The 23,137-nt window shown below is 47.6% G+C and overlaps 1 protein-coding gene across 13 annotated transcripts in view; it reads left to right on the top strand.

Annotated features, from left to right (window-relative positions):
* Positions 1-23,137, top strand: part of PARP10 (poly(ADP-ribose) polymerase family member 10) — a 102,489-nt gene that overhangs the window by 56,987 nt on the left and 22,365 nt on the right. For all 13 annotated transcript variants that reach the window (XM_029592328.1, XM_029592326.1, XM_029592321.1 and 10 more), the window contains 2 exons: positions 3,818-4,882; positions 10,096-10,229. In XM_029592328.1, the coding sequence (XP_029448188.1) occupies positions 3,818-4,882; positions 10,096-10,229 (1,199 nt within the window). The remainder of the gene's footprint in view (positions 1-3,817; positions 4,883-10,095; positions 10,230-23,137) is intronic.

A 23,137-nucleotide genomic window follows, 5' to 3' on the forward strand; every position in this document is an offset into this window, starting at 1 on the left:
GATCCTTCTTCCAATTTTTGAAGGAAGTTCTTTTGGCTAAAATGGCCCTTTTCACCTCACCTTTTAGCCATGCTGGCAATTGTTTGGCCTTCCTCCACCTTTCTTAATGTGTGGAATACATCTGGACTGTACGTCTAAGATTATATTTTTAAACAATGTCCATCCCTGTTTTACACTCTTAACCTTTACAGCTGCATCTGACCCTAACCCTAAGTTAGAATTTTTTAGCTCAGGTGAGTTTTTAGTTACAGGCACTTGGACTGCTTTTCTAATTATTGGAACCTCACTGTCTGGATGCCCTAATTCTAATGCATCATTAGTATCCTTTGAAGATACCTCTCTCCGAACCATGCACTGCTGAGCGACTGTCGGCTTTCCCCTTTGTTCTAGTTTAAAAGCTGCTCTATCTCCTTTTTAAAGGTTAGCGCCAGCAGTCTGGTTCCACCCTGGTTAAGGTGCAGCCCATCCCTTCGGAAGAGACTCCCCTTCCCCAAAAGGTTCCCCAGTTCCTAACAAAACTGAATCCCTCTTCCTTGCACCATCGTCTCATCCACGCATTGAGACTCCGGAGCTCTGCCTGCCTCTGGTGACCTGCACGTGGAACAGGGAGCATTTCAGAGAATGCCACCCTGGAGGTTCTGGATTTAAGCTTTCTACCTAAGAGCCTAAATTTGGCTTCCAGAACCTCCCTCACACATTTTCCTATGTCGTTGGTGCCCACATGTACCACGACAGCCGGCTCCTCCCCAGCACTGTCTAAAATCCTATCTAGGTGACGTGTGAGGTGGCATTCACCACTTTTGTATCAAGCAGGCAAGTTACCAGACGATCCTTACATTCCCCAGCTAGCTATATTCCTAATAACTAAATCACCAACTATGATATCTCCCCAAGGCCTAGTCCCTCCTGGGCGATAGGCCTTGGGGAGATATCCTCAGTGCGAAAGGACAATGCATCACCTGGAGAGCAGGTCCTTGCTACAGGATCCTTTCCTGCTGTACCAGGTTGATGCTCTCCAATCATGAGACCTTCTTCCTCCAAGGCAGCACCAGGGCTGCCAGACTGGAGGTGGGACTTGTCTACTATGTTCTTGAGGGTCTCATCTATATACCTCTCTGTCTGCCTCAGCTCCTCCAGGTCTGCCACTGTAGCCTCCAGAGATCAGACTTGTTCTCTGAGAGACAGGAGCTCTTTGCACTGGGTGCACCCAAAATCTCTCACTGGCAGGCATTCGATGCAAAAGATTGGAAGGCCTGCCTTTTGATGCTGGACTGCTGCCTTCATCTTAATTTTGTTGAGTTCCTAGTTAAGTTTAGGTTGCTACAGGAGTAAAAATGCGTACAATTTGAGTCCTCTAAATTTATTGGCATATTCACTATTAATTTGGTAGTGACCTATAAGGGGATAATTAAAGTCTCAAAAGGGCTGGTGCAGTATTGTGATTTAGATAAGAGCCTGATTGATTTTTAATGAGAGAGTGTATCTTGCCTATAAATCAAAGGATGAGCTATGGGGTGGGTGGGAAAGACAGACACTAGAATTATCTGCCTCTGGCTTGCTTTTATCTCAGACTTATGCAAATTCTATTTTGTTAATAGGGATGCTGATTGCTATGATCAAGAAGCTTCCACTTATTTAAAATAGCTTAGCTAGGTTAATTTGTGGTAAGGGTAGGAATGATATTTCACCTCCACTGGTTACCTGTGTTGGAGAGAATAAAGTTTGTATTACTAACTGTTTGTTTTTTCACTGTTTGTGGAATAATGGCCCAGAGTACGTGTATGGTAAGCTGGAAGGATTTGTTCCAGGTTATCTTGCAGGGTTTTCAGTTGTCAGCGTCGGTGGGATGTGCATTTTGGTTGCATCGCTCCACAACCATGCAATATGTTTCCAATTGCACTGTGGTCTGACTTGAGCTATCAGATAATCTGGAAACATGTTGAAGCTTTCCTGTTCCCTAGTAGTGGGGAAGGTTGTTGGAAGGGTAAAGGGTTTAGCAGTGAAGAATGTGATTGTTTTTAAAATATTTTTATGGATGAAGACTGCTGTGATAGATTTGCTTATGGTGCGGAACATTTTTAAATAGATATCTCTCCTGAACGTGAGGATATAGATCTGTCTCCCTCCTCCTCTCCTGAGCGTGGGGGTATAGATCTGTCTCCCTCCTCCTCTCCTGAGCGTGGGGGTATAGATCTGTCTCCCTCTTCTCCTGAGCATGGGGGTATAGATCTGTCTCCCTCCTCCTCTCCTGAACGTGAGGGTATAGATCTGTCTCCCTCCTCCTCTCCTGAGCGTGGGGGTATAGATCTGTCTCCCTCCTCCTCTCCTGAACGTGGGGGTATAGATCTGTCTCCCTCCTCCTCTCCTGAACGTGAGGGTATAGATCTGTCTCCCTCCTCCTCTCCTGAACGTGAGGGTATAGATCTGTCTCCCCCCTCCTCTCCTGAACGTGAGGGTATAGATCTGTCTCCTCCCTCCTCTCCTGAACGTGAGGATATAGATCTGTCTCCTCCCTCCTCTCCTGAACGTGAGGGTATAGATCTGTCTCCTCCCTCCTCTCCTGAACGTGAGGATATAGATCTGTCTCCCTCCCTCCTCTCCTGAACGTGAGGATATAGATCTGTCTCCCTCCTCCTCTCCTGAACGTGAGGGTATAGATCTGTCTCCTCCCTCCTCTCCTGAACGTGAGGATATAGATCTGTCTCCCTCCCTCCTCTCCTGAACGTGGGGGTATAGATCTGTCTCCCTCCTCCTCTCCTGAACGTGAGGGTATAGATCTGTCTCCCCCCTCCTCTCCTGAACGTGAGGGTATAGATCTGTCTCCCTCCTCCTCTCCTGAACGTGAGGATATAGATCTGTCTCCTCCCTCCTCTCCTGAACGTGAGGGTATAGATCTGTCTCCCTCCTCCTCTCCTGAACGTGAGGGTATAGATCTGTCTCCCTCCTCTCCTGAACGTGAGGGTATAGATCTGTCTCCCTCCTCCTCTCCTGAACGTGAGGGTATAGATCTGTCTCCTCCCTCCTCTCCTGAACGTGAGGATATAGATCTGTCTCCTCCCTCCTCTCCTGAACGTGAGGATATAGATCTGTCTCCCTCCCTCCTCTCCTGAATGTGAGGATATAGATCTGTCTCCCTCCTCCTCTCCTGAGTGTGGGGGTACAGTGCTGCTGTCGCTCCTCGTTTCTTGGAGTTACCCAGTAACTTTGTTTGTCCAGCTCAATTTCCGTGTTGAGTGGCTGAAGTTGAACCTTTCTGCAGCGCCACCAGTGTCACTTAGAACATAAGAACATAAGAAAATGCCATACTGGGTCAGACCAAGGGTCCATCAAGCCCAGTATCCTTTTTCCAACAGTGGCCAATCCAGGCCACAAGTGCCTGGCAGGATCCCAAGGGGCAGAGAGATTCCCAGCTGCTTATCCCATGAATAAGAAGTGGATTTCTGCAACTCCACCTTAATAATGGTTAATGGTCTTTTCCTCCAGGAACTTGTCCAAACCATTTTTTAAACCCAGCTACTCCACAGCTTTTACCACATCCTCTGGCAACGAATCCCAGAGTTTAATTATGCATTGAGTAAAAAAAAAATTTTATTTTCTTTCTATCCATCTAAACTTTGTGTGTGCTGTGATTTGCCCATACAGAATTTAGCTGGTCAGCAGGGGGATAATTTTAACCGTGAGGATTTCTCAGGCTTTTGAACGCGTTTTGGTGGTGACGTCTCCCCCCTGTGTTTCTCTAATGGTTTGTTTGTTTTTTCAGGACGTTAACAAGGTACCAGCACCTGATCATTGTGTGTTTTTATGTTTTTTCTTTCAGAGAAAATTAAGGATTTAGTGATGGCCATGAAAGCGGAGGAAGAGGATTCCCATGGGAGAATGGAGCCCGGAGAACCCGCCTCATTGCTCACCCAGGGTGCTGCTTCTGAGATGCTTACGGACCCTGGGGAGGACGAGGCCGAGGCCAAGGATTTGGACCTTTACACCGACCAGATGTCTGACGAAGCTCTGTCCGGTGATCTCGGGCCTAACGAAGAGGACAGGGATGTGTTGGCTTATGATGATGGGAAGGATTGTAATAACTTGTCGGGAGCTGAGGACGCAGACCTGGAACGCGCCATCCAGTTGTCGCTGGCCCCGGATGTTGGGAGGAGCAACATTGAGGAGGAGGCGGAACTGCTGTTTGCCATCCAGCGCTCCATGGACATCACAGCCCAGAGCTCTGAGGAGGAGGACGTCCGTAGGGCCTTGGAGATCTCGCTACAAGAGTCCGTACAGTCTCCAGCTGCTCAGGACCTCACCTTGGGAGTAGATGGCTTGGAGGCAGCACTAGAAGCCTCCATGATAGATGCCATACAGGCTGCCAATGAGGCCCAGATGACCATCGTTGCTAGCATGGACTGTGACGTGGGTGTGATTGCTGCTCAGCTATGCCAGGAAATTCAGTCCAGGCTGAAAGAGGAGCAGGTGGAGAACGAGTGCTTGCGACAGCTGCCCGAGCGCTACCGTTCTTATCTGACCTATCTCCAGCGGAAGCACGCAGTTGGCATTGCTCTGCGCCATAGCGTTGCCACCATTTCCGGTTTCCTGGAGTATCCCATCTATGCCACGAGAGACCTGACCAAGCTGCTGAACAGGATCCTGCAGGAGAGGCAGGGGGAGGTGCGCTGGGTGTGGTATAAACAGAAGACCCAGGCCGTGCCATATCCTGCCACTGCCAGTGCCTTCATAGAGCAGGCCTGGAAGCAGGATGTCAAGCAAATGGACATTATCTTTGATAATAAACCCTACACGATTGACTTTGAGAGGATGGAAGAGTACAGTATAGGCACAGGACAGTCTGTGGCAATCCAACGGGTGGAGCCCGTTAGCAGCTTCCTGCCAGGTACCCATCATAGCTTCCAGTCCAGAGGCAATAACTGCAGTGTATCCTGAGATAGTGGTAATATCTGTAATTGTGCTTTAGGGATTTTACTTCCTTATCACCACTGATGCTGAAGTCTAAGGCTCTCCTCCTTTCTCTTCTGTCTCTGCCTTGTGTCTGAGGAAGAATATGCATACAAAGGGTAAGGGTGTGAAGAGATTACTGTGAAATGACAGGAACTTGCAGAGCTATCAAACCCCAAGTCCAGCAAAGATAATTTCATACAGACCTCGGTCGTGATCGCACATAAAGACAGTAAGGCCCATTCAGTCTGCCCAAACTACTTTCTGGTTAAGTGCCACACAATCCATTTCTGCCTTTACCTTCATTTCTTCCTAACTAAATAATTCTGTGCTTATACCAGGCTTTACCCCTCACTCCTTCACAGCTAAGGATCCTCTGTGCTTATCCCAGGCTTTACCTGTCATTCCCTCACAGCTAAGGATCCTCTGTGCTTATCCCAGGCTTTACCCCTCACTCCCCCACAGCTAAGGATTGTTTATTCTAGAGAAACTTCTGCAGCAGTTTGTAATCAGACATTTTAATTAGAGAAAGACAGAGACAAAGGGAACAGGGACAGGGACCGGAACAAAGCACGAGGAGATAATTTGTTCCGGGGGGGGGGGGTAACATAGGTCTTTACAATTGTAAAAACACCCAGTTACCCAATTTTTACAGAGGTGTACATAACAATATGTTCCCTTCATACTGGCCAATCAGAGCATATTCAGAGTGTTGTTTTTAGATAAGTGCAGTACATCTGATTTGAGAATGTATTAGACCAATCAGCTAATGGGTCTGGGGTGTTGGCTCGCTGCATTCCAGCTCGTAGCCAGGGTCCTCTGCTTCCTTTGTCTAAAACTAGTATTCAGACATACAACAGAAATGAGGTGCCTCAGAAAGTCAGTGCATAATGCAACATACATCCCCCTCTTGAAGGGTTACGCCTAGAAACCCTTCACATATAGGCGGGGCCATGGGTGCCTGTCTTAGGTTATCCCTTACATCCTAAGCTAGCCTTAGGTGAAGAAATCTTACCCGTCCTTGGCTAAGCCCACTGTTTTTCCCTACCATTAAGTGCTGATGGATAGTAGTTACTTGATCTTGCACTGCAGATGAAGAGTTGACCATAATTTTCAGTTCGGGCATCCTGGGCAAGGCTGCAGCGATGAAAGATCCAAATTGTCGAAGGCAGAGGCATATGCATGGTAGGCAAAGGCATAGCAAAAGTCCAATACATCATGCTAGTCCTATAAGGCATTGATGGCGCTATGCAGTATTATGACAACAACATGTAGCAGTGAAAACAATCGCTGTATGGACATTCCTAATTCAACTGTGGCAGTCACCTGTCCAAGAGATGACCCAGCTGTGGATGGGAAGGCTTCTAAACGAGTTTTGGTCAAGGGATATATGCTGTTAATGTAGTTGAGGGCTAGTTGTACTGCTTCGTCTTTGGGTGCTTCTGGGGAAGCTGGGCTAAATCCCCTCTTAGATTGGTGGTGTGTCTGAGTGTAATTGGGAATAATCATAGAAACAAGTGACAGCTGACTCTGAGAAGGTTTATAGCATGCTATGTGGTCTAAAACAAAATAATGTACTTTGCAGGATTGCTAAACCATCAGTGTGAGTCTTTGCACAGGAGAAGGAAGAAATTTAGTAAAATAAAAAACCAGAAATAAGGAAAAATAAAACTTCCCCTCTGGAATCCCAAATGTAAACAAACTAGCTTATAGATAGTGATAGAAGAGCATTTCAAGAAATCACATAATAGAAATTTTTGGACTGGAGATTTCTACAAGTGTAAAAATTGCATGACCTCAAATTATATCATTGATTTAGAAAATCTAAATCATGGCACTTGCAAAAAGGCAGCATAACTAGATACATATAACAATCAATTATCGCATGGCAGATCAAGGTACATTGATTCATGTGATCAAGAAAACTACATCAGGGTAAAGAACAACGGAACATAAAACAAAAAAAGAAATCAGGCCAAATGAGTAGATAACTCAGGTCATATAATGAAGTAATGTTGGGCTGGTTCGCTGAGACAAGTTCTGAATTCTGACAATCAATGGAATATTCATTTTATTCAGTAGGTGGTATTAATCTTTCGCTAATCAAGACCTAAGTTAAATATGTCTATAGAACATGTGTGTGTGATGGAACAACACAAATTCAAATTGATGCAGCAGAAGTCAAATGTAATAAACAGAACCACAGACAACTTGGGTATGGCAGACACTACATACAACATATGTTTCACAAGACCGACACACATTCATTTATTTCACAAATATTCATACGATGTCTTCATAACATCAAGCAGACAACAGTTAACACTTTTTTTTGAGCTCAAAAATGAAAACAAAAGTAAAAGTAAACCAAAAAGGTGTTTGAAAAGTGCCTGGGAAATGCCAGAAAAACAAAAACCAGAATTCTGTTTAAAAATGGAAAAAGAAAATAAAATTGAAAAAAACGTAGAAAAATAAAAAATCGGCCTTAATTCTTTTATAACAGGAAGGTCGTTGACCTGAAAAATAAAAGCTAGCATACAAAAAAGTAAGAAAAAGAGAGATATCATGCATCCACTAGGAGGCGCCATCACAAGCAGCTTTGTGGAATAATACCAATATTTAAGTTTTAACCATGGAGAGTAAATTCAGTCAGCAGAACATTGAGCTACAAAGATATCTCTGGCAACATTGCTGGGAAAAACCTTGTGAAACAGCAAAACATTGTTAAGACAATTCATATACTATTTAATAAAATCAATTTGGATTTGCAAGGAAAACAAACCTAGGGAGTGCTTTAAATGTACTGATGCGACTACTAAACCTTTGAATGCCTGTACCAACCCCCACTAGTGATTGCACGCCAAAGAATCTTAACTATTTCTGTGTCTCTCTGTACATTCAAAACAATCTAATTAGCATAACCATGCCAAACTGCCATCTTTATACATATATGCACGCCTTCAATAGGAATACTCTGTTTGTTTAAACAAACGAAACCTAATTTTTTCTTTTTCTTTCTCTCCCGTTCGCCTGCACTGAAGGAAGCCCACACGCTGATTCAACCCCTCCTTTCTCTACTCCCTTTTTTTTTTTTTCTAGGAGTTGCTCAATTAACCCCTTAACTACCAGTGTAATGAGTTTGAAAGCACTAACACCAGGAAATGCTTTTGTCAAGAACTTCAAACAAAACAAGTCACACAAAACAATGCCTGCAATATGCCAGCCCTCACTGGAAACGTTTACTGAAAGCAATATATAGAAAAAGCAACAAAGAAGATGAAAGAACGCGAGCGCAGGTGATCACCTCAATTAAGATGTGAGAAAAAAGATAAGATTAAAAAATGGACCGCAGGATAAACAGACAAACAAATACAGGGTGGTCCTACAAACCTAGGAACTAGGAAATATCACGGAAAGAAGGGGGAAAAGGAAGGAGACTCTTACAAGATGCCAAGCCATACAAAAGATCTTTAATGCAAGGTTACACAGTGGCGTGCCCAAGTTCCACAGCTGCAGGGGTTAAGGCTGTAACAACGAAATGCCAGGGTTATTGCTAATGGCTCTAAAGGCGGTAATAAAGTCATTTGTGTTCAGGGATTCTACCAGGGAATAGACTCACCTTTGTGAACTTAAAGTGGGCTGAAATTAAGTGTCCAGCCATGCAACGGATTCGGGCGTTTGTGTTGTTTCATTTCAATTTTTAACGCTCAGAAGTTGGTGAAAGAGGGGGCGGAGGGACCCCTCTTGCAACATTATCTGCCGGAGCATGAATGGCTTTGGTGGCCATAAACACTCCGTCTGTTTTTGCTTCTGTATCCAGGGCGTCCTCTGAGTTCTCTGAGTTTGGGGATTCCTCTAAAGGTGATGGCTTTGTACTCTGCTTTAAACACCGGCGAGTAAATTGTGGGACACTTACAACAGTGAATGGGGGTGGTGACTGATTACACACAAGCTCCTTCTCTAAAAACACTCGAGCCATAGCAAACCAGAGGCAAATTAACTTCTCATCTGGCTTGTGCAAAGAGATAACACGTACTAACGGACTTGTCGAATTAACCTCTACAGCATGTTTAGGACCTCTCAACTTCCCTGACCAGAATTTAGACATAATAACAATTTACCAATGGGTAAATATAATAAAATTTAATAATTCTCCCTTATGAGAAGGAGAATATTTTCTTACCTGGACCAAAATCACACCCAGCTGTACTTCTGGTGATTTAACTCCGTTGCAGGGAACGGCGTCTGTAGGGCGTCAAGCAATGAGACCGAGACAGCCACTTAAACAAACAAAAAAAAAAGTGAAACTACTCCTGGTAGCCTAGCTTCAGTAGTGGCCTCCCTCCCCTTTGAGAGAACCAGTCTGAAGATATAACAATTATACTCGTGATGAAGTCCCAGCCGAACTATCATCCGTATCTTGGCAGCTTCGTTCAGATGAAGTCCATCAGATTTTCCAATCCGAATGCCGGCGACCCACGTCCGGTCCGCGAATCAGCCCCAGCGTGAAGAGCCGAGAATTGGTCTATTGTCTGGTCAGTTCAGTCAAGGAGAATCAACTTACAGCTGCAAGAGAAAAACCCATTCAACCATCCTCTGCTACCAAATGTTTATTCTAGAGAAGCTTCTGCAGCAGTGTATAATCAGAAACTTTAATTAGAGAGAGACAGGGACAGGGAGCGGAACAAAGCACGAGGAGATAATTTGTTCCGGGGGGTAACATAGGTCTATACAATTGTAAAAACACCCAGTTACCCAATTTTTACAGAGGTGTGCATAACAATATATACCCTTCATACTGACCAATCAGAGCATATTCAGAGTGTTGTTTTTAGATAAGTGCAGTACATCTGATTTGAGAATGTATTAGATCAATCAGCTAATGAATCTGGGGTGTTGGCTCGCTGCATTCCAGCACATAGCCAGGGTCCTCTGCTTCCTTAGTCTAAAACTAGTATTCAGGCATACAGCAGAAATGAGGTGCCTCAGAAAGTCAGTGCATAATACAACATACAGGATCCTCTGTACTTATCCCAGGCTTTACCCCTCACTCCCTCACAGCTAAGGATCCTCTGTGCTTATCCCAGGCTTTACCCCTCACTCTCCATTGGTAAGAATTGCTTCTCCTGATTGCCTTCTTTTGCCTTTTAGTGGAGAATATACCTGAGATGGGGGATGAGATTGAGTTGCAGGCTGTGGATGAGTCCACAGAAGAGTTTCGCCAGGTTGTGCGACCCTTCTATGACACAATGGAGGACTTTCACAACAAAATCAAAATTATCAAGGTATGAAGAGCGAGACCCAATCTGTATTTGCCCAGTCTCTGGCTCCCTATCACTTCTTGATATAGATCTCTCGTCTCGTTTGCATCTCACAAACCCACATCTTACTCTCTCTTTGAATCAGCTGAAGATCCCAACCTCATCTCCTTCCTCAATTGACTCAGCTCTCTCTTTATCTTTTCCCACGCCTCACCCTGATCAATCCCTCCTCCCAGCCTTCACACTTATCCTGACTCCCAGCCCTGCTCCCTCGTGCAGTCCTCTGTCTGCATGGCCTGACCACTCGTGCCTCCTCCTCCTCCTCTGCCTCGAGTCTCTTTCAGCCATAGAGCAGTGAATAAGAAAATACGAAGGAGGTGTGAGCAGAGACAGTGGGAGACCTTCATCCTGCTGTCGGCTGGGGGTGGCTTAGGTCAGTCTGACTGCAGATGGAGCATGGGAATGGGGGAGGGAATGTGAGAGTTGAATGAATGTATATTTGGTTTTCTATTTTATTGTGTTTTATATATTGTTTTATTATTTGGATGTACACTGCTTTGATCTTTTTGAACTACAGAATGGTGTATAGGAATTTAAATAATAGTGCAGAGCATATAGGGGTGTAAGATGGAGAGCCCTGGGGGCGTGAGGAGGAGGAGGAGGCAGACGGTGCAGTGCATGTGGGGAAAGGAGGAGGAGGCAGACTGTGCATTGCATGTGGGGGAAGGAGGAGGAGGCAGACGGTGCAGTGCATATGGGGGAAGGAGGAGGAGACAGACGGTGCAGTGCATATGGGGGAAGGAGGAGGAGGCAGACGGTGCGATTCTGGCGCTAACCTATAAAAAGGAGATGGAGCAGCTTTTAAAAAGGAGATAGAGCAGCTTTTAAACTAGAACAAAGGGGAAAGCCGACAGTCGCTCAGCAGCGCATGGTTCGGAGAGATGTATCTTTAAAGGATACTAATGATGCATTAGAATTAGGGCATCCCGACAGTGAGGTTCCAATAATTAGAAAAGTAGTCCAAGTGCCTGTAACTAAAAACTCACCTGAGCTAAAAAATTCTAACTTATCCCTATCAATTAAAAAGCAGAATAAAAATACAATCAAAAAACAAACTTTGAAATGTTTGTATGCTAATGCCAGAAGTCTAAGAAGTAAGATGGGAGAATTAGAATGTATAGCAGTAAATGATGACATAGACTTAATTGGCATCTCAGAGACATGGTGGAAAGAGGATAACCAATGGGACAGTGCTATACCGGGGTACAAATTATATCGCAATGACAGAGAGGAGCAGTCGGGAGGAGGTGTGGCGCTTTATGTCCGGGATGGCATAGAGTCCAACAGGATAAACATCCTGCATGAGACTAAATACAAAATTGAATCTTTATGGGTAGAAATCCCTTGTGTATCAGGGAAGACTACAGTGATAGGGGTATACTACCGTCCACCTGGTCAAGATGGTGAGATGGACAGTGAAATGCTAAGAGAAATTAGGGAAGCTAACCAAATTGGTAGTGCAGTAATAATGGGAGACTTCAATTACCCCAATATAGACTGGGTAAATGTATCATCGGGTCACGCTAGAGAGATAACGTTCCTGGATGGAATAAATGATAGCTTTATGGAGCAATTGGTTCAGGAACCGACGAGAGAGGGAGCAATTTTAGATCTAATTCTCAGTGGAGCACAGGACTTGGTGAGAGAGGTAACGGTGGTGGGGCCACTAGGCAATAGTGATCATAATATGATCAAATTTGATTTAATGACTGGAAAAGGAACAGTGTGCAAATCCAAGGCTCTCGTGCTAAACTTTCAAAAGGGAAACTTTGATAAAATGAGAAAAATTGTTAGAAAAAAACTGAAAGGAGCAGCTACAAAAGTAAAAAATGTCCAAGAGGCGTGGTCATTGTTAAAAAATACCATTCTAGAAGCACAGTCCAGATGTATTCCACACATTAAGAAAGGTGGAAAGAAGGCAAAACGATTACCGGCATGGTTAAAAGGGGAGGTGAAAGAAGCTATTTTAGCCAAAAGATCTTCATTCAAAAATTGGAAGAAGGATCCAACAGAAGAAAATAGGATAAAGCATAAACATTGGCAAGTTAAATGTAAGACATTGATAAGACAGGCTAAGAGAGAATTTGAAAAGAAGTTGGCTGTAGAGGCAAAAACTCACAGTAAAAACTTTTTAAAATATATCCGAAGCAGAAAGCCTGTGAGGGAGTCAGTTGGACCGTTAGATGATCGAGGGGTTAAAGAGGGCACTTAGAGAAGATAAGGCCATCGCGGAAAGATTAAATGATTTCTTTGCTTCGGTGTTTACTGAAGAGGATGTTGGGGAGGTACCCGTAATGGAGAAGGTTTTCATGGGTAATGATTCAGATGGACTGAATCAAATCACGGTGAACCTAGAAGATGTGGTAGGCCTGATTGACAAACTGAAGAGTAGTAAATCACCTGGACCGGATGGTATACACCCCAGAGTTCTGAAGGAACTAAAAAATGAAATTTCAGACCTATTAGTAAAAATTTGTAACTTATCATTAAAATCATCCATTGTACCTGAAGACTGGAGGATAGCAAATGTAACCCCAATATTTAAAAAGGGCTCCAGGGGCGATCCGGGAAACTACAGACCGGTTAGCCTGACTTCAGTGCCAGGAAAAATAGTGGAAAGTGTTCTAAACATCAAAATCACAGAACATATAGAAAGACATGGTTTAATGGAACAAAGTCAGCATGGCTTTACCCAGGGCAAGTCTTGCCTCACAAATCTGCTTCACTTTTTTGAAGGAGTTAATAAACATGTGGATAAAGGTGAACCGGTAGATATAGTATACTTGGATTTTCAGAAGGCGTTTGACAAAGTTCCTCATGAGAGGCTTCTAGGAAAAGTAAAAAGTCATGGGATAGGTGGCGATGTCCTTTCGTGGATTGCAAACTGGCTAAAAGACAGGAAACAGAGAGTAGGATTAAATGGGCAATTTTCTCAGTGGAAGGGAGTGGACAGTGGAGTGCCTCAGGGATCTGTATTGGGACCCTTACTGTTCAATATATTTATAAATGATCTGGAAAGAAATACGACGCGTGAGATAATCAAATTTGCAGATGACACAAAATTGTGCAGAGTAGTTAAATCACAAGCAGATTGTGATAAATTGCAGGAAGACCTTGTGAGACTGGAAAATTGGGCATCCAAATGGCAGATGAAATTTAATGTGGATAAGTGCAAGGTGATGCATATAGGGAAAAATAACCCATGCTATAATTACACGATGTTGGGTTCCATATTAGGTGCTACAACCCAAGAAAGAGATCTAGGTGTCATAGTGGATAACACATTGAAATCGTCGGTTCAGTGTGCTGCGGCAGTCAAAAAAGCAAACAGAATGTTGGGAATTATTAGAAAAGGAATGATGAATAAAACGGAAAATGTCATAATGCCTCTGTATCGCTCCATGGTGAGACCGCACCTTGAATACTGTGTACAATTCTGGTCGCCGCATCTCAAAAAAGATATAATTGCGATGGAGAAGGTACAGAGAAGGGCTACCAAAATGATAAGGGGAATGGAACAACTCCCCTATGAGGAAAGACTAAAGAGGTTAGGACTTTTCAGCTTGGAGAAGAGACGACTGAGGGGGGATATGATAGAGGTGTTTAAAATCATGAGAGGTCTAGAACGGGTAGATGTCAATCGGTTATTTACTCTTTCGGATAGTAGAAGGACTAGGGGACACTCCATGAAGTTAGCATGGGGCACATTTAAAACTAATCGGAGAAAGTTTTTTTTTACTCAACGCACAATTAAACTCTGGAATTTGTTGCCAGAGAATGTGGTTCATGCAGTTAGTATAGCTGTGTTTAAAAAAGGATTGGATAAGTTCTTGGAGGAGAAGTCCATTACCTGCTATTAAGTTCACTTAGAGAATAGCCACTGCCATTAGCAATGGTTACATGGAATAGACTTAGTTTTTGGGTACTTGCCAGGTTCTTATGGCCTGGATTGGCCACTGTTGGAAACAGGATGCTGGGCTTGATGGACCCTTGGTCTGACCCAGTATGGCATTTTCTTATGTTCTTATGTTCTCACCTGAGCTAAAAAATTCTAACTTATCCATATCAATTAAAAAGCAGAATGGAAATACAGACAAAAAACAAACTTTGAAATGTTTGTATGCTAATGCCAGAAGTCTAAGAAGTAAGATGGGAGAATTAGAATGTATAGCAGTGAATGATGACATAGACTTAATTGGCATCTCAGAGACATGGTGGAAAGAGGACAACCAATGGGACAGTGCTATACCGGGGTGAAATTATATCGCAATGACAGAGAGGAGCACCCGGGAGGAGGTGTGGTGTTCCCTGTACGTACCAAGGTTCAGTGCAGATGGTGGGTTATGTCCCCCGTCCAGCAGAGGGAGTCAGAACAGACTTGGAAGGGTCTTAGCGCATATATATATATATACGGTAATATATATAATATATATATAAAGCCGGTGCACCCTCTGCAGGAGCTCAGTATCTTTCTGACTCCAGCAGGTGAGAGTTGGGGAACCCGTGGCTTCCCTCGTGAGTTAAGGATTAAGTTCTTTTCCTTTTCTCTCTTTACTTTTCTTTGTTCAAGTTGGGATCAAGTTAGTAAAAAACAAACCAGTGTTTCTTTATTGAGAGGTGTGGCTTGCAGGCTGAGCTGCCTCCCTCCTTTTCTGTCCGCGGGGGGTAAGTTATTGTATTTTATTCTGTTCTGTTTTCCTTTTCTGGTTTCTATTCTACCAGCGGCTGTTTTTTTTCTTCTGGAGGGATAGGTGGAAGCTGGTGGTGCCGACATCTGCCCCGTGGCCCCGAGAGAAATTTTTCCCCGGGGCCGCTGTTCGGGGCTCTTGTGGGTAGCGCAGGCCTGTTCTCGGCCCCCCCGCGGTGCCGCTCTGTTTCCTTGCCCCCCCCCCCCGCGGCTAGCCATCCCCTCCCCTGGCGGACGCCATGCCACGGCCGTCCCAATGTTCGGCCTGTGGCGAGCCGGGGTCGAGGATCTGCCGCGAGGGCATTTGTGCTAGGTGCCTCCCCGGTGGGGAAGGCACCTCTGAGCCTCTGCGCACATTTTCTTTCTGCCCCTCAGCGCGGCCCGGGCGGCGTGGGCCGGCCCCTTCGCCGCCTTTGGCGGGAACGGTGGCCATTTTGGATCCGCAGCATAGCGAGTCTCAGCTGTCAGAGGAGGAGGAAAGGGATTCTCGGGGTGGTTCTCCCCCAATCTTGTCGCCAGTAAAGACCCTACCTGGCCAGGTCCCCTCAGCTGCTCCCGTTTTCGGCCCCCCCCCCTCAGGCATGCCGACTTTTTCCCCGGACTTTATTGTGCTTATGCACAACGCAAATTTACAGCGCCTGGAAGCCCCCAGGGCGACTTCCCCTGGTCCTCCTCTCGCAAGGACACCCTGCTTCATGGCTGCTCCGCAGGGCACCTCTGATTTGGCAAGTGGGGCGCTGGGGGCCCATTTTGCCCCTGGAGGGGGCGGTTGCTTCCCCAGATCGGGGGGGGGGGGAGGGCCCCCCTGTTCTTCCGGACGCGGCTCCCTCAGAGGCTCAGCTGGACGGGGATGACCCGCGAGCGTTCCCCATCTTCTGGAGGGAGGAACTCTATGATCTAATCCTGGAGGAGCTGGACCCTCCTCCAGAGCCACCGGCGCCTGTTGCTCCAGTCGTCGCCTCGTCTTCCAAGAAGGGGCATCCAGTCCTGGCTACCTTACGTCCCCTGTCCCGGGCGTTCCCTACGCATTCCACCTTTTTACAGCTCCTGGCTAGGGAATGGGATACGCCTGAATCTTGTTTGAAGGTCGCCAGGGCGATGGAAAAGCTTTATCCTCTCCCGGAGGATTTTTTGGAGTTAATCAAGGTCCCGAAGGTGGACTCGGCGGTCACCAAAAGGACAACTATCCCGGTTATGGGTGGCACGGCACTGCGTGACATCCAGGACAGAAAGTTGGAAATTTTCCTCACGAGAGTATTTGAAGTCTCTTCCTTGGGTATGCGCGCAGCTATGTGTAGCTCTCTCGCGCAGAGGGCAAGTCTTCGCTGGGTTCAACAGCTTCTTACTTCACAAGACCTGCCGCCCGAGGAAGCCGCCCAGGCTGATCGTCTAGAGTCCGCCATAGCATACGGGGCAGATGCCTTGTACGACCTGTTCCGGGTACTGGCAAGGTCCATGGTTTTGGTAGTTGCAGCGAGATGGCTCCTGTGGCTCCGCAACTGGGCGGCGGACTCTTCTTCCGAGTTCAGCCTGGGTTCTCTCCCCTTCAAGGGTAAGTTCCTTTTTGGTGAGGATCTAGACCAGATCATCAAGTCCTTGGGGGAAAACGCGGTCCACCGTTTGCCCAAGGATAGGCAGCGTACCTTCAGGCCCTTTACTTCTTCCCGGACACTGGCCAGGGCCCAGCGTCGCTACCGAAGTTACAGACAGGAGGCACCCCGGACGTCGTCTTCCAGATCTCAGACCTGGCCCCAGTCCTTTCGTGGCCGCAGACCCACTAGGGAGAGTTCAGGTCAGGGAACCCCCCCCCCCCCAAATCCGCTCAATGATGCCAGGATCGGGGGACATCTCTCGCACTTCTACGAGGAGTGTACAGTTCGCATCAACTCGGACCAGTGGGTTCTCGATATCCTAAGGGACGGCTACGCCTTGGAGTTTGTCCGCCCCCCCGAGGGACAGATTTCTCTTTTCCCCCTGTGGGTCGGACTTCAAGAGACGTGCGGTACAACAGACTCTGGATCGGTTGCAGAATATAGGGGCCATATCTCCCGTCCCCTTCGGAGAGGTGGGCTCGGGCCATTATTCCATGTACTTCGTTGTACCCAAAAAGGACGGCTCCTATTGTCCAATTCTGGATCTCAAGGAGGTCAACAAGTCTCTCCGGGTCCTCCGGTTCCGCATGGAGACACTGCACTCGGTCATTGCGGCGGTGCATCAGGGGGAGTTCCTCGCCTCTCTGGATGTGACAGAGGCCTATCTCCACATACCCATCCTCCCGGCGCACCGGCGGTTTCTTCGTTTCAAGATTCTGGGCCAGCACTTCCAGTTCCAGGCTCTCTCCTTCGGGCTGGCGACTGCGCCTCGAACGTTCACGAAGGTCATGGTGGTAGTGGCGGCAGCCCTGCGGAAGGAGGGCATTCTCGTCCATCCCTACTTAAGACGACTGGCTGATACGGGCAAAGTCATTTGCCCAAGGACAGTCGGCGGTTTCCAGGGTGGTCCAACTCCTCCGTTCCCTGGGCTGGATCGTGAATTTCGCCAAGAGTTTCCTCGTCCCCTCACAACACTTGGACTTCTTGGGAGCGCAGTTCGATATGCGTCAGGGCAAGGTCTTCTTGCGTCCGGACAAGGCTCAGTCCCTATGGGACCAAATACGACGTTTTATTGCATTACCAGCACCCACTTCCTGGGACTATCTTCAGTTCCTGGGCGTCATGGCCTCCACCATCGATCTCATTCCCTGGGCTTTCGTGCACCTCCGGCCTCTTCAGGCGGCTCTGCTTTCTCGCTGGAAGCCAGTCTCGCAGGATTATCAGATCGTGCTCCCTCTACCACAGGTTGCCAGGGACAGCCTGCGGTGGTGGTTGGACCCGAGGCATCTAGCCAGAGGCATCTCCCTCGAGGTCCCCAACTGGGTGGTGGTCACCATCCATTCCAGTCTCTCCGGATGGGGGGCAGTATGCGAGCGGAGCATGGCACAGGGAACGTGGATGAAGACACAAGCGTCGTGGCCGATCAATCACCTGGAAACCAGAGCAGTGCGTTTAGCGCTCCTACATTTCCTTCCTCTGGTGCGGAATCGGGAGGTAAGGATACTCTCGGACAACGCCACCACTGTAGCGTACATCAACCGCCAGGGAGGCACGAGGAGTCAACACGTTTCGCTCGAGATGGCACGTCTGATGGAGTGGGCAGAGATTCATTTAGCATGCTTCGCGGCTTCACACATCGTGGGGGTAGACAACATTCAGGCGGACTACCTGAGTCGACAACAGCTAGACCCAGGAGAATGGTCTCTCTCCGACGAAGCGATGCAGCTTCACGTCCATCGGTGGGAGTCGCCTCACTTGGACCTGATAGCGACGTCTCTCAACGCCAAGGCCCCCTGCTTCTTCAGCTGCAGAAGAGAGCGCGGCGCGGAAGGGGTAGATGCTTTAGTCCTGCCGTGGCTGCGCCATCTCCTTCTCTACGTCTTCCCTCCCTGGCCTCTGGTGGGCAAGATCCTACGGAGAATAGAGCGTCATCAGGGGCCTGTTCTTCTGGTGGCTCCAGAGTGGCCTCGTTGTCCCTGGTTTGCGGAACTTCTACAGCTAGCGGTCGACGGCCCGCTTCGGCTGGGACATCGTCCTCGTCTGCTCCATCAGGGACCGGTATTTTTCCAGTAGGCAGAACGCTTTTGTCTTGCGGCTTGGTTTTTGAGCGACGCCGCCTCAGGCGCAGAGGATACCCTGAGGCGGTAGTCTCGACTCTGCTGAAGGCTCGGAAGACTTCTACTTCAGTCGCTTATGTGCGAGTCTGGAAGGTTTTTGAGATGTGGTGCTCCACTCATGGCACTCGTCCGACGAAGGCATCAGTTCCTCAGATCCTGCAGTTTCTCCAGGACAGCCTGGATAAGGGTCTTCCTATAATTCTCTGCAAGTTCAAGTGGCCGCTTTTGGTTCGCTCATACAGTATGGAGATCATTCTTCTCTTCTGCTCCAGCCGGACATTGTCCGGTTCCTCAAGGGGGTGAAGCACTTGCGACCTCCGGTGAGGGATCCGTGCCCCTCCTGGAGTCCCAGCTTAGTTCTTCGAACACTGGCAGGGCCTCCTTTCGAGCCTCAGCGCAACTCAACTATCAAGGACCTCACCCTCAAGGCAGTCTTTCTCGTGGCTATCTGCTCTGCTCGTTGCATCTCGAAACTTCAAGCGTTATCCTGTAGGGAACCCTATCTCCGATTCATGGACTCGGGGTCTCCCTCTGCACCGTTCCTTCCTTCTTGCCCAAGGTGGTATCGGCCTTCCACTTGAACCAGACGGTCGAGCTTCCGTCCTTCTCATCCGACGAGCCAAGGTCTCTCTGTCTTCTAGATGTCAAGCGCACTTTGCTCCGCTACTTGGAGGTCACTAATGACTTCCGGGTCTCCGATCATCTGTTTGTACTCTGGTCGGGTCCGAGGAAAGGCTCCCAGGCCTCGAAGACGACGATTGCGAGATGGCTAAAGGATGCCATCTCGTCCTCCTACATAGGAGCGGGGTTGATTCCCCCTCGGGGCGTCATAGCTCATTCTCTTCGTTCGCAAGCAGCCTCCTGGGCAGAAGTGCGGTCCGTTTCCTCTCAGAAGATCTGTCGAGCGGCGACTTGGAAATCACTGCACACTTTCACGAGGCATTATCGTCTACACCTGGTGTCGTCAGCCTCTGAACACTTTGGCGACTAGGTTCTCCGAGCAGGGCTTTCAGGGGCCCACCCGGAGTAGGGAAGCTTGGGTACATCCCACCATCTGGACTGATCCTGGTACGTACAAGGGAAAGAAAATTATTCCTTACCTGCTAATTTTCGTTCCTGTAGTACCAAGGATCAGTCCAGACGCCCACCTCTTTGGTTCTCTGGGTTCTACGCTCTTTCCTGCTCGGATTGCTCCCTTCCTCCTGAAGAATGCTGTGTCTTTTCGTTCTTTACTTCTGTGTCCACAGCTCTTTGCAAGTTGCAGTCGTTGCCACACTTGGCTTATATTTTGAATTGTTGGTTAGTGCCTGTTATGGGTAAGCACACTTGATCCATTCTGCTTCTTCAGTGTTTTGTTGTTGAGCTTTGATATACTTTTATACTGAGCTCCTGCAGAGGGTGTACCGGCTTATTTGCTAACACCCTTGGAAGTCTGTTCTGACTCCATCTGCTGGACGGGGGACATAACCCACCATCTGGACTGATCCTTGGTACTACAGGAACGAAAATTAGCAGATAAGGAATAATTTTCTTCTTTATGTCCGGGATGGCATAGAGTCCAACAGGATAAACATCCTGCATGAGTCTAAATCAGGGGTCGGGAACCCATGGCTCGCGAGCCAGATATGGCTCTTTTGAGGGCTGCATCTGGCTCGCAGACAAGTGTCACCATACTTCGCGGTTCCCCGCTGACCCAGCGTAAATCAGCCCTCGCGGAGGCGAAGGCGGGAAGAAGAGAGCACCGGCGTGCTCTCTTCTTCCCGCGGCCCGGAAGAGGAAGTGGAGAGCATCGGGTGCCTGCGCGGGAAGACCCGCGCAGGCACGCTAGTGTCCGACGGGAAGAAGACTGCAGCGCGGCTCGGAGGAAAATGAAAATCTTCAACCGCGGCCGATGGGACTCCGCCTTCGCCTCCGCGAGGGCTGAAAATGAAGGAGGTTAGCGTTGGGAGGTGGCTGCTGCTGCCGCGAGTTCCCGGGGGGGGGGGGGGGGGGGGAAGGGGGAGAGAGAGAGTGAATGAATGAGCGAGCAAGCATGTGTGTTTGAGATCCTGTGTGTGTGAGTGAGAGATTGCATGTATGTGAATGATTGAGAGCCTGTATATGTGAAAGAGAGTATGTCTGTGATTGAGATCCTGCCTGTGAGAGAGAGAGCATGAATGTAAGTTTACCATTGGGAACCTGTATGTGTAAGTTTGTAATTGAAAACCTGTTTGTTTGAAAGAGTATGTGTGTATGATTGAGATCCTTTGTGTGTGAGAGAGATCATGTGTATGTATGATTAAGAGCCTGTGGGGCGGATTTTCAAAGGCGCGCGAATAGCCTACTTTTGTTTGCGCTCCAGGCGCAAACAAAAGTACGCTAGATTTTAGTAGATACGCGCGGAGCCGCGCGTATCCACTAAAATCCTGGATCGGCGCGCGCAAGGCTTTGGATTTTGTTTAGCCGGCGCGCGCCGAGCCGCGCAGCCTACCCTGTTCCCTCCAAGGCCGCTCCGAAATCGGAGCGGCCTCGGAGGGAACTTTCCTTTGCCCTCCCCTCACCTTCCCCTCCCTTCCCCTACCTAACCCACCCGCCCGGCCCTGTCTAAACCCCCCCTTACCTTTGTCGGGGGATTTACGCCTCCCGGAGGGAGGCGTAAATCCCCACGCGCCAGCGGGCCTCCTGCGCGCCGGGCCGCGACCTGGGGGCGGGTACGGAGGGCGCGGCCACGCCCCCGGGCCGTAGCCACGCCCCCGTACCCGCCCCCAAAACGCTGCCGACACGCCCCCGAAACGCCGCGACGACCGGGCCCGCCCCCGACACGCCCCCCTCCGAGAACCCCGGGACTTACGCGAGTCCCGGGGCTCTGCGCGCGCCGGGAGGCCTATGTAAAATAGGCTTCCCGGCGCGCAGGGCCCTGCTCGCGTAAATCCGCCCGGTTTTGGGCGGATTTACGCGAGCAGGGCTCTGAAAATCCGCCCCTGTGTGTATAAGTAAGAGAGAGATCATGTGTGTCTGTGTGTGATTGACAGCTGGTTTAGGTGATGGAGCATGTGAGTATGTGATTGAGAGCCTGTGTTTAAATGAGAGAGAGAGATCATGTGTGTCTGTGTGTGATTGAGAGCTGATTTAGGTAAGGGAGCATGTGAGTATGTGATTGAGAGCCTGTGTTTAAATGAGAGAGAGAGACCATGTGTGTATGTGTGTGATTGAGAGCTGATTTAGGTGAGGGAGCATGTGAGTATGTGATTGAGAGCCTGTGTTTAAATGAGAGAGAGAGACCATGTGTGTATGTGTGTGATTGAGAGCTGATTTAGGTGAGGGAGCATGTGAGTATGTGATTGAGAGCCTGTGTGTAAATGAGAGAAAGAGAGGACATGTTTGTAAGCATGTGAATGAGAGTCTGTGTGTGAGAGAAAAAGACAGCATGTATTTATGTGATTGAAAGCCTGTGTGTGTGTAAGCGTGAAAAGATAGACAGCATGTGTGTAAATGTGTAATTAAGAGCCTATATAAGTGAGAGAGAAAAAACATTTGTATATGTGAGTGACTGAGAGCATGTGTGTATAGGTGTGTCATTGACAGCCAGTGTGAGAGAGAGCGCTGGTATGTGACTGAGAGAGGAGAAAGTTCCAAGCAAACCACCCCACCTCCTGCTAATTCAGAACAATCTCAGGACACCTGGATATCAAACGTTCCCAGGTATGCAGAGCAAAAAAATTTTTGTATCCTTATTATTTTTCATTACTGGATCTTTGTGTCTGCTATTTTGAAATATTTTGTTGGTATCTGGAAATGTTTTATATGAGTTTTTAATTATTGGATATTCCACTCATCAGCTGTTTCGAAATATGTTCTTTTTGTTAGTACAGTTTTACTGCTGATGATTTTATATTTCTTGATTTGTTTTATAAGGATGTGTGATGTTTCTTTTTTCCTTTGTTACACTGCATACAGAGACTCTGGCTTGTTGCAGTTTCCAATTCAGTTTTTGTCTGCATGCTTCTTGTTATGCGTTTTGGTCTCTTTATTCTATGTTAGGTGAGGGACAGCACGTGATTCAGGTGAGGTTTTCTGCTGGCGTGTAGTTTCTGTGTAGGACTCTATAGCAGCCTGACTTGGTCCGTTTTCCTAATAGGAGATGTATTGGTGTCTTAAGGCCTGGTGTAATATTTTCAGAGACTTATTGTACTTTAAAAGTGTGATCTTACATAAAATGCACACATTTACTTGTATTTAGTTTTAAACATATTGTATGGCTCTCATGGAATTACATTTTAAATATGTGGCGTTTATGGCTCTCTCAGCCAAAAAGGTTCCTGACCCCTGGTCTAAATGCACAATTGAATCTTTAAGGTAGAAATCCCTTGTGTGTCGGGGAAGACTATAGTGATAGGGGTATACTACCGTCCACCTGGTCAAGATGGTGAGACGGACAGTGAAATGCTAAGAGAAATTAGGGAAGCTAACCAAATTGGTAGTGCGGTAATAATGGCA

This window comes from Rhinatrema bivittatum, chromosome 2 (assembly GCF_901001135.1).
Source record: "Rhinatrema bivittatum chromosome 2, aRhiBiv1.1, whole genome shotgun sequence".
Lineage (NCBI taxonomy): Eukaryota > Metazoa > Chordata > Amphibia > Gymnophiona > Rhinatrematidae > Rhinatrema > Rhinatrema bivittatum.